The sequence below is a fragment of the Hemitrygon akajei genome, chromosome 3 (genome assembly GCF_048418815.1).
Source record: "Hemitrygon akajei chromosome 3, sHemAka1.3, whole genome shotgun sequence".
In the NCBI taxonomy this organism is placed as follows: Eukaryota; Metazoa; Chordata; class Chondrichthyes; order Myliobatiformes; family Dasyatidae; genus Hemitrygon; species Hemitrygon akajei.
The window spans coordinates 144,570,220-144,582,255 of NC_133126.1; the positions used below are offsets into that span (position 1 = coordinate 144,570,220).

General features: G+C 40.9%; 1 protein-coding gene across 9 annotated transcripts in view; it reads left to right on the top strand.

Annotated features, from left to right (window-relative positions):
* Window positions 1-12,036, top strand: part of schip1 (schwannomin interacting protein 1) — an 878,565-nt gene that overhangs the window by 826,634 nt on the left and 39,895 nt on the right. For all 9 annotated transcript variants that reach the window (XM_073040992.1, XM_073040994.1, XM_073040993.1 and 6 more), the window contains one exon: window positions 2,785-2,908. In XM_073040992.1, the coding sequence (XP_072897093.1) occupies window positions 2,785-2,908 (124 nt within the window). The remainder of the gene's footprint in view (window positions 1-2,784; window positions 2,909-12,036) is intronic.

Consider the following 12,036-nt stretch of genomic DNA (forward strand, 5'->3'; position numbering starts at 1 on the left):
CTCACCTTCACGTGAGGGGCAATTTACTGCAGCCAATTTATCTACCATCTTTGGGAGGAAAATCACAAGGTGACAAGAAGAACATGCAAACCCCACACGGGCAGCACGCAAAGCTCGGGCTGAACCCAGGTTGTTAAAACTGCGTGGCGGCTGTGTGACTATGCCAATTCATAATTGCACACCATGCAAAATATTCCCACATCATTATTCATCCTGAAAAGTACCTTGGAACATTATTTCTTATCTGTTAATGAGTGATGACCGCCTTTTACCTTGAAAAGGTTCAGAATCTGAAAGGCATTCTTGCCTACAGTCTGGTCCCATTCCCCCCCCCAACCCCCAACACCACTCATCCATAACATGCACCTGACAACTGAATAATCTCATCTGCAATTTTGGCAAATGATATTTTAAAGGAGAAACACGAGGAAATCTGCAGGTGCTGGAAGTTCAAGCAACACGCACAAAATGCTAGTGGAATGCAGCAGGCCAGGATAAATTCATTTCTAGATGCTAGACACAAATTACAAAATGCTGTTTCACAACCACCCAACTTTTATACTTACATTGTATATTATCTTGTGATCTAGTATTCTTGGTTACACATGTCTATGAGCTCATTTCAAAATATGGGGTATTTTTCCCCTTTCCTTAATGTGCACTAAACTGCTATATTATAAACTGAAAATACCTTTGCTAAATTAACTGTGATAACCAAATACTGATTCTGGACCCTTAGCTGATCAGCATGTCACTGACGCAGGCAGACGTGATTCTTCGTTAAATCAGCTTATTCAGATTATCCAATATCAGAGCAACAGTAGAGCTTGAATTTTGAAAAGATGTTCAGAAATCCTGATTCAAGTATTGAGTAACTGAGCCGTATTTCCTGACTACCTCACTATATGAGAACAAACGTCTATATATTTCTTTCCTTGAAAGTTACCCTGAGACACATGTGATTATGTGGGAGGTTCGTGATCGAATTATAGGAGCTAAATTGTGCTTAAAACAATCATTAGATTAGCTTTAAGCATGTTTTGGTTAAATAACATTGCACATGACAACAGAATGAAACACTTTGGGGTGGGATCCTGTATTTTCCACTTGATTTCTGCCAGTTCTTCGGCAGGCTGAGGAAGAAGATGCGATGTGAGCCAAGCTCCCGATGGTACTGGCAGAGTTGCACAAATTAGGCAGATGTGGTATAATAATATGTAAATGATAGAAATGTATTGCCAACATGGTGCAGTAGCGGTGTGCAGCACAAAGGATGTCAGTTTTACCTTGATCCAGTGTTGCACAGCACAACTCAGAAGCTTTTGCACCCAATTAACGTTTTATTATATTTGACAAATTCAGAGAAATGTGGAAAATGTTTAACATTTGTACCTGCAGCATAAGGTTCCTTCCCAGCACATGTATACCTTAAAGGTTGAGAATACAGAATTGTGTCCCATTCTCATTCTGCAGCTAGTCCATAGAAATATTTTTCTGCAGGTCTCTAAGGAGTCTAATCTTCAGTACCACTCCATCTTAATACTGGGAAGCTAACCTAATCTATGTAAATCACTAAGGCAGTAATATTTCAATGGGTGCAGATCAAATTTTTATTACAGTAGAAGATGTACCCGTAAAGAAATTGCCCTGAATATTTACATTTTATGGGTTTTTTTTCCTAATTAGCCAATTTTATTACTCTTAACCTCAAATTTATCCTGTCTTTACCAAACAGATACCAGTGCAGACCCAGAGAGTGAATAACTTCATGCTTTGATCTGATAAACACATCAGGCTCTTCAATGTTGACATTAAAATGCAAAATGCCAACATGTCACAGACCAACTAAAGCATTGAAGCAAATAGCAATAATTAGCTGGCCTAATGCAGTCTCTTATTTCACTGGTACTCTTTAAAACTATTTAATAGGATAATTTTGGGGAAGATTTCCCTAGATCTTCTGTAAGATTTCTCTTGCTAACTTTTAATCCATAATGACTCCAAAAATATTGAATGAACAGGTTTAGTAACATTCTCAATGGAAAAAAAATACCCTTGTGAGCCATTAATGTGATTTTAGCTCACACCAGTCTCATTGACTAGAAACTCCCTCTGAAGTTATCTACTGTTCAGAAGAATTACAAAAATATAGCTGGACGGATCCCTCAGTTTTGAAAACAGATGCACAGACATTTGACCCTGTAAAATGATCTTCAGTGATATCAGGGAACTAGTTACCTTGGAAGCCCATCTTGCATTCTAAGCATCAAGAAATGGTAAAGTCCTCTGAAGGCAGCAAAAACATTAAGATTCTCAGCCAAGTCTCAACTTCCTTTTCAGAAACATCCACGTACATATACATTTTTAAAGTTTTTTTGTTATTTTTGAGATACAACATGGTATCAGACGCTTCCAGCTTCAGGAGCCTGCACTGTCCAGTTACACCCATGAGATTAATTAACTTGCCATCTGGTTTGTCTTTGGAATGTGGAGTGAACCAGTGCATCCAGAGGGAACCCACGTTGTCACAAGGAGAACATACAAACTCCTTAGACGTTGGCAGGAATTGAACGCAGGTCGCTGCCACTATAACAAGTTGCTCTAACTGCTGAAATACCATGTCGACCTTAAGCTACTATACCACCCCATTAGGTATGATGTCATTGACTCTCTAACCTGATGTTCCTTTGACACGAGAATATTTCTAGTAGAATTGCAAATTACTTTACTGATTGCTTTTTGTCGGCGCTGTTACTAAGTATGTTGTTTCTCTCCCCTCCCCAGTTGCCTCATATGCCCCATATTAGTGAAAGTTTGATGAAACGGAGTCTCAAGCCCACAGACTTGCGCGACATGACTCTTGGCCAGCTGCAGGTTATAGTCAATGACTTACACTCCCAGATAGAGAGTAAGTATTTCATTTTCTACCCCTGGTTTGCATTGCAGAATGTACATGTGTCATACAGATGCTCGGCCACTGCATTGATTGCAGTTGTAGAACGTGATTGGAAATGGCAGAGAGGGAGTAGAAGCACTATTAGACTAAATACCATTATGAAGTTCATAAGAAAATACAAAAAGAGATGATAAAAAGCCTAATCAAGGCTGTTGGGTTTAATGTATTTTGTAGAGGAATGAGAATGATTATCTGCTCTGGGATTACTTAAGCATTGGTCTCAACAAGGATTCTAATGTCAGTCAGGAAATCACCTGTGAGCATTTCTGTGAAGTTTGGTCTCCTGCTTTCAATCGTGGTCATATGTGATTCATGAGCTTCCTTACAGTTCCTTGTGGAACTGCTGCATTTCTCAAGTAAAACTCAGCTTCCTCCTCCTCTCTAAATCTGGACCATGTTAGTTCCCATTCCAGCGGATCAGCTGAGCGCGCACACCAGGAGCTTCTGATTTAATCCAGATGGTTAATTGTTGAACTTGCTGCAACATCAAAGAAAATCTCCGGTTTGTTTATTCACCCGAGTCATGGTATGTGTCATTATTTTTATGACTTATGATCCCAATGCCTCCCCTGCCCCCACCCCAAATTTAAACATCAGGAACTATAAGTAGGAAAGAATTACAGGATTAATTGAAATCCATATGACTCATATACTGCAGTGTGTTCGCAGATCTGAAGCGGGCTTTTCCAGATTTCCATGCAGCACTCTAGTCATGCTAATACTAAGTGCAATAATTTTTTAAATGAAAATTGAGAAAGAGAAGCCATGTAGCAGAAGTTAATTTTTCATTTAGTGCCACTTTGGAAAGATTTTCTATGTTTCAGATATGTGGCAATTTCACTTTATTTTACCTCTCCATTGTTTTAACCCCTTCAACATTATGATAATTATAGTAGATTTTGACTAATTGAGCCATCGGTTAATTGGGCCAGCTGCTTATTTGAGACAACTCTTAAAGAATAAAAACTAATCGAAACAATAGGCAGGATTTCCTTTGTTTATTTGGGGCACTATGAAGATTAATTGGGGTAGGGTACTGTTGCCAAACAGTATCTAACTGGCGTCAGTCGTGTGCACTTGGCATGCCATTAAACGCAACACCATGCCTCAAGCAGACAGATTTTAAATATCGTCAGTTGTGTGTGTTTGTGTTCAAAAAGCAGTGATTTTTGTCACTGACAGCTGGCAAGAACTAATAAGATAATTCAAAACTACTTTGCTCACTGCGGTATCAACATTCAGGCTTGGAGATGCCAGAAGCAGCCAGAAGTGAAGATTAAATGATTTTACTACTTCAACAAGTTAGGAATCATGAAGAATTTGAAAGTATCAACAATCATCTTGAACATTACATTGAAACTGAAGATCTGGCAAATGCAATCAATGGTCGCATTGTGTAAAGGCAGTCCATTATCTGCACTGACTTTGTTCATTTGCAGTCAATGTGATGCAGATGAATTCCTCCATCAATAAGTATTAGGAGCTAATACACAGTTTATAGTACTGCTGTAGTATTAGTAGTGTTCTAATCTCTTCTATATTTTAAATATAATTTGTTACTCAGTTTGTCTCTTCAGTATCAGGTTTAGTATCACTGGCATATGTCGTGAAATTTGTTTTTGCGGCAGCAGTACTTTGCAATACATAATAATAAAAGCTATAACTTACAATAAGTATATAGAAAAAGGAAATTAAATAAGTAGTGAAAAAATAGAGGGGGAAAATACTATGGAAGTATTCGTGGGTTCAGTGTTCATTCAGAAATCTGATGGCTGAAAGGAAGCATGTGTTACTAATGTGTGTGTGTCTTCAGGCTCCTGTACCACCACCTTGATGGTAGCAATGAGAGGAGGGCATGTCCTGGCTGATGGGGTTTTTAATGATAGATGCTGCCTTTCTGTGGCATCGCTTTTTGAAATTGTCCTCAATGGTGGGAAGGTTAGGGCCCATGATGAAGCTGGCTGAATTTACAATTTTTTGAAGCTTTTTTCCAATCTTATGCAGTGGCCCCTTCATACCAGACAGTGATGTAGCCAGTTTGAATGCCGTCCATAGTACATCTGTAGTAATTTCCAAGTATCTTTGATGATTTACCAAGGCTCCTCAAACTCCTAATGAAATTTAGCTGTTGTTGCGTCTTTTATATAATTGCATCAATATGTTGGGCTCAGGCCAGATACTCAAGGATCTTAGCACCCAGGAACTTGAAACTGTTTATCCTTTGCAATTCTGATCCCATGTTGAGGACTGGTGTGTGTTCCCTACACTTCTCCTTCCTAAAGTCCTCAGTCAGTCGCTCAACCAGCTGATCTGGCTCACTCCTGTAACCCTCCTTGTCACCATCTGAAATGCTGCCAACAATAGCTGTATCATCTGCAAACTTATAGATGATGTTGGAGCTGTTTGTAGCCACACATTCATAGTTGCAGAGTAGAACGGGGGGCTAAGCACACATCCTTGAGGTGCGCCTGGGTTGATTGTCAGCTGGAAGATGTTATTTCCAATTTGCACAGACTGTGGCCTTCCAGTGAGGAAGTCAGGGATCCAGGTGTTGAGGGAGGGACAGAGTTTCAGGCTTTGGAGCTTGTTGAATGGAACTGAGCGTATCATTGTGTTGAACACTGAGCTGTAGTCAATAAACAGCAGCCTGATGTAGGTATCACTGTTGTCCAGGTGATCCAAGGCCGGGTGGAGATATAGGCAAATTTCAGTGGGTCCGGTCCTTGCTTAGGCAGGAGTTTATACTGGTCATGACCAACCTTCAAAGCAGTTCATCACAGAAGATGTGAGTGCCACTGGGTGATAATCATTGAGACAGCTCACCCTGCTCTTCTTGGACACTGGTATGATTGTCACCCTTTTGAAGCAGTTGTTAACTTCTGACAGCAGCAGTGAGAGATTTAAAGATGCCCTTGAACATTCTTGCCATTTGGTTGGCACAGGTTTTCAGGGCCTGGAACCTCGTGAGTGTTCACCTCTTGACAGATGTTCTAATGTTAGCCTCCAAGACAGAGGTCACAGGGTCACCAGATGCTGCAGGGATTTGCACAGATATAGTTTATAGTTTTATTCTCCATTTCAAAGTGTATAGAAAAGATTGAGCTCACCTGGAGGTAGGAAGCTATGGTATGCAAACCATACCTGAGCTGGCGTGCATCAAATTCCACCTTTGACCACAATCAGAATTGTTTTTTCACCCTTAAAATAGCCTTCCATAGATCATAATTGCATTGGGCAGAAATGCAGTCAGTGGAATGCATTGCAAAGTAAAAGGGGGACAAAATTGAAAAGGTGACAAATACAGAACTGAATTTGTTATATTTGAGTGCACGGAGTATATAGAATAAGGATCTTCTAGTGCAGTTAGAGATTGGCAGGTGAGACTTTGTGTGTATCATTGAGTCATGGCTGAAAGGCTATTGTAGTTGGGAGCTTAATATCCAATAATACAAAATCTATTAAAAGTACAGGCAGAGGGGGAGGAGGGGATCTGTGATAAAAAAAAAATCAAATATTCAGGAAGAGGTGACATAGGATCGGAAGATGTAGAATCCTTATAGGTAGAGTTAAGAAACTGCAAGGGTAAGAAGTCCCTGATAGGAGTTATTTACAGGCCTCCAAATAGTATTCAGGTTGTAGTCTACAAATTACAGCAGGAGATAGAAAAATTTTGTCAAGAAGGCAATGTTCTGGGAGTCACGGGAAATTTCAATATGCACATGGATTGGGAAAATCAAGATGATGTTGTAACCCAAGAGAGAGAATTTGTGGAATTCCTCTGAGATGGCCTTTTGGAGCAGCTTGTGGATCCCACCAGGGGATCAGCAATTCTGGATTGAGTGTTATGTAATGAACCAGATATGATGAGGGGACTTAAGGTAAAGGAACTCTGAGGAAACGGTGATCATAATATGATAGAATTCAACCTGCAATTTGAGAGGGAGAAGCTAGTCAGATGTATCAATATTGTAGTAAAGTAAAGGGAATTACAGAGGCACGGGAGAGTAGCTGGCTAAACTTGTTTGGAAAGGGACACTGGTACGGATAATGGCTGTAGTTTCTGGGTGCAATTCAGAAGGCGTGGGATAATGCATCCTAAAGAAATATTCTAAAGGCAGGATGACGCAAACGTGGCTGACAAGCGAAGTAAAGCCGACATAGCAGCAAAAGAAAAGGCACGTAATAGAGAAAAAAAATAGCAGGAAGTTGGATAATTGGGAAATTTGTAACTACCAACAGAAAGCAAACAAAAAAAACGGTAAGGGGAAAAGATGAAATATGAAGGTAAGCTAGCCAATAATACTAAATTTATTCAAAAATTTTTTCAGAGTAATAGAGGGGTAAGAGTAGATATTGGACTGCTGGAAAATGACGTTTGAGCGATAGTAGTGGGAGACGAGGAAACTGAGTATTTTGCATCGCTGTGGAAGACACCAACAGTATGCCAGAATTCCAGAGTGTCAAGGGGCAGAAGTGCGTGCAGTTGCTATTACTAGGGAGAAAGTGCTCGGCCAACTTGTAAGGTCTGACGGTAGATAAATCACCTGGACTTGATGGACTACACCTCAGGGTTCTGAAAGAGGGAGCTTAAGCGATTGTGGAGGCTTTTAAAATGATCTTTCAAGAATCACTAGATTCTGGCACGGTTCCAGAGGACTGGAAGATTGCAAATGTCACTCCACTATTCAAGAAGAGATGGAGGCACAAGAAAGGAAATTATAGGCCAGTTAGTCTGACTCGGTTGTTGGGAACATGTTGGAGGATGGAATTTCATGGTAGTTGGAGGCACATGATAAAATAGACTGAAGTCGGTATGGTTTCCTTAAGGAAAAATCTTGCCTGACAAATCTGTTCGAATTGTTGGAAGAAATAACAAGCAGGATAGACCTGAAGAATTAGTGAATGTTGTGAATTTGGATTTTCAGAAGACTTTTGACATGAGGCTGCTAAACAAGTTAAGAGCCCAGGGTATTACAGGAAAGATACCAGCATGATGGAGCGTTGGCTGATTGGCAGGAGGCAAAGAGTGGGAATAAATGGATCTTTTTCAGATTGGCTGCTGGTGACTAGTGGTGTTCCACAGAGGTCTGTGTTGGGACCGATTCTTTTTATGCTGTATGTCAACAATTTGGATGATGAAATTGATGACTCTGTGACCAAGTTTGTATGCGATATGAAGATAGGTGGAGGAGCAGGTAGTGTTGAGGAAGCAGAGAGGCACCAGAGGGACTTAGACAGATTAGGAGTGAGGGAAAAGAAGTGGCAGATGGAATACAGTTTTTGAGAAGTGTATGGTCATGCACTTTGACAGGAAGAATAAAAGCAAAGAATATTTTCCTAAATGGGGGGATAAAGTTCAAAACTTTGAGGTACAAAGGGTCTTATGAGTCTTTGTGCAGGATTCCCTAAAGGTTAATTTGCAGGTTAAATAGGTGGTAAGGAAGGCAAATGCAACGTTAGCATTCATTTTGAGAGGACTAGAATATAAAATCTAGGATGTAATGCTGAAGCTTTATAAGGCACTCGCAAGGCCTCTCTTGGAGTATTGAGAGCAGTTTTGGGCCCCTTAAGAAAAGATGTGCTGACATTGGAGAGGGTTCTGAACACATTCATGAGAATGATTCCGGGAATGAAAGAGTTATCATATGAACAACAATAGAAGGTTCTGGGCCTGAACTCACTGGAATTTAGAAGAATGCAAGGGATCTTATTGAAACCTATCGAATGTTGAAAGGCCTAGATAGAGAGGATGTGGAGAGGATATTTCCTTTGGTGAGAGAGTCTAGGACCAGAGGACGCAGCCTTAAAATTAAGAGACATCCATTTAGAACAGAGGTGATTAGGACTTTCTTTAGCCAAAAGGTGGTGAATTTGTGGAGACCAGGTCACTGGGTGTATTTAACTTCAGCTAATTGGGACAGTTGATTAATTGGACCAAAAAGTACTGGTTGTGATGTGTCCCAATTAAAATCCACTGTATTTAAAAATTTGAAAACTGCAGATGCTGGAAATAGCAGATCAGGAATGAGAAGTAGTTCACATTTTAGGTCCTCTTTCCATTGATGCTACTTGACCTGTTGAGAGTTTCCATCATTTTATAAGTTTTATTTAAAAACATTTAAAGAACATCCTGATCTGTATTCACTTATTTCCTGAATAGTTCCATTCAGTTTCCGTGACAATCCTTGTTCAATGTTGGTGTATTTTGAATTGTAGATTCAATTATATTAGCGGATTTCACCTCTGTCACAGAGAGCAGTTGTGGTTCAGAGAAGCAAACAATGCAGCTGAACCTCAATTAAAATGTACTGTAATTTTAATTAGTGTATTAAAGCAGACAAAAGACAACTCGTATTGCATCTAAGGCAATGGTTGGCCATGAAATATAAGAGCAGAATTAGGCCATTTGGCCCTTTGAATCTGTTCCACTATTTCATCATGGCTGATCCAATTTTCCTCTCGGCCCTAATCTCCTGCTTTCCCCCTCATATCCCTTCATGCCCTGACCAATCAAGAATCCATCAACCTTTGCCTTAAATAAACATAATGAGTTAGCCTCCACAGTTGCCTGTGGCAAAGAATTCCACAGATTCAGCACTCTGGCTGAAGAAATTCCTCCTCATCTTCATTCTAAAAGGACACCCCTCTATTCTGAGGCTGTGTCCTCTGGTCTTAGACTCTCCCACCATAGGAAACATCCTCTCCTCATCCACTCTACCGAGGCCTTTCACCATTCAATAGGTTCAATTAGTTCACCCCGCAATCTTCTGAATTCTAGTGTATGCAGGCCCAGAACCATTAAACGCTCTTCATATGACAAGCCATTCAAATCATGGAACAATTTTTGTGAACCTCCTTTGAACCCTCTCCAGTTTCAGCACATCCTTTTTAAGGGCCCAAAATATTCCAAGTGAGGCCTCACCAGTGCTTTATATAGTCTCAACATTACATCTTTGCTTTTATACCGAGTCCTCTTTAAAGGAATGCAAACTTTGCATTTGCCTTTCTGACCACAGACTCAACCTGCAAATTGACCTTTAGCGAATCCTGCACAAGGACTCACATCTTTATTTTAATGATTTTTTTTAGTTGCCTTTCGTTGGTTTTTAAAAGCTTCCCAATCCTCTAACTTCCCACTAATTCTTGCTCTGTTCTATGCCCTTCCTTTGGTTTATACATTGGCTTAGACTTCTCATGTTACCCACAGTTGTGTCATTTTGCCTTTAGAATACTTCTTCCTCTTTGAATTATCACAGGAATTCTTGCCTGTGCCTTCAAAATTACTTTGAGAGATTCCAGTCATTGCTGCTCTGCCATCATCCTTGCCAGTGTTCTTTTCCGATCAGTTCTGGCCAGCTCCTCTCTCACACCTCTGTAATTCCCTTTACTCCACTGTAATACTGATACATCTGACTTTATCTTCTTCTCAAATTGCAGGGTGAATTCGATCACATTATGATCACTTACCCCTTAGGGTTCTTTTACCTTAAGCTCTCTAATCAATTCTGGTTCATTACACAACACCCAATCCAGAATATCTGATACCCTTGTGGGCTCAAAAAAGCTGTCTTGTAGACATTCTAGAAATTCCCCCTCTTGGAATCCAGCATCAACCTGAGCTTCCCAATCCACCTGCATTTTGAAATCCCCTATTAGAATTAGAATGTATTTAAATCTTACATCCATTTCACAACGATTAAAAGATTAAAAATCTTTGTGTTATAACTCCGTCGCAATGTACAGACATGTGAATTTAGAAGTCTCATGGCTTGTAGAAAGAAACCTATTGGTCCTGGCTTTAATGCTGCAGTACCATTTGCTAGATGGAAGCAGCTAGAACAGTTTATGGCTGGGGTAACTGCTGTCCCCAGTGATCTTCCAGCCCTTCTTCCTACACGTGCTGCTCTAAATGTCCTCAACAGAGGGAAGTTCACATCCAACGATGCACTGGGCTGTCCGTACCACTCGCTGCAGTGCCCAGCAATCAAAGTTGGTGCAGTTGCCGTACCAGGCAGTGATACAGCCAGTCAGGATGTTCTTAGTGGTGCCCCTGTAGAAGGTCTTGAGGATTTGGGGGTCCACGCCAAACTTCTTCAGTTGCCTGAGGTGGAAGAGATGCTTGTGTGCTGGTTTTGCCACAAAGCCGGTGTGTACAGTGCAGGTGAGATCATCGGAGATGTGTATACAGAGGAACTTGAAACTACTCATCCTCTCAACTGCAGACCCATTGATGTTGATTGGGACATGCCTGTCTCTGTAATACGCAATCAGCTCTTTTGTACTTTGGACATTGAGGGAGAGATTGTTATCCTGACACCACTGTGACAGGGTGTCAACCTCTCCTCTGTAGGCTGTCACATCACAACTAGAAATAAGGCCGATCAAACTTGTGTCACCTGCGAATTTGATCAGCAGATTGGAGCTGTGTGTGGCAGTAAAGTCTTTCATCTTTTACTAACAGAGCAACGCCGCCCCCTCTGCCTACCTGCCTGTCCATTTGATACAGTGTGCATCCTTGGACATTAAGCTCAGCCATGATTCAGTGATGCCTACAACATCATACATGCCAATCTGTAACCGTGCTACAAGTCTATCTGCTTTATTCCACGTACTGCACGCATTCAAATAAAACACCTTCAGTCTTGTATTCACCATTTTCGATTTTCTTTGCCTTTTACGTTGCAACTCATCCTGTTGACTGCAGTTTTGCCCTGTCAACAGCCTGTCCTCACCAAGCATTGCCTCTGTTTGTAACCCAACTACCTCATCTTAAGAATTATCACGCTAGTTCCCACCCCCCTGCCAAATTAGTTTAAACCCTCCCAAGCAACTCTAGCCAACCTGCTTGCAAGGATATTGGACCACCTCTGGTTCAGGTGTAACCCGTCCCTTTTGTACAGGTCATACCTTCCACAGAAGAGATCCCAATGATCCATTAATATGAACCCTTGCCCCTCCCAGACTTCCCACATCCCACACCAGTTCCTCAGCCACGCATTCACCTGCCAGATTGTCCTATTCTTGCACTCACTGGCATGTGGCACAGGCAGCAATCCAGAGATGACTACTCAGGAGGTCGT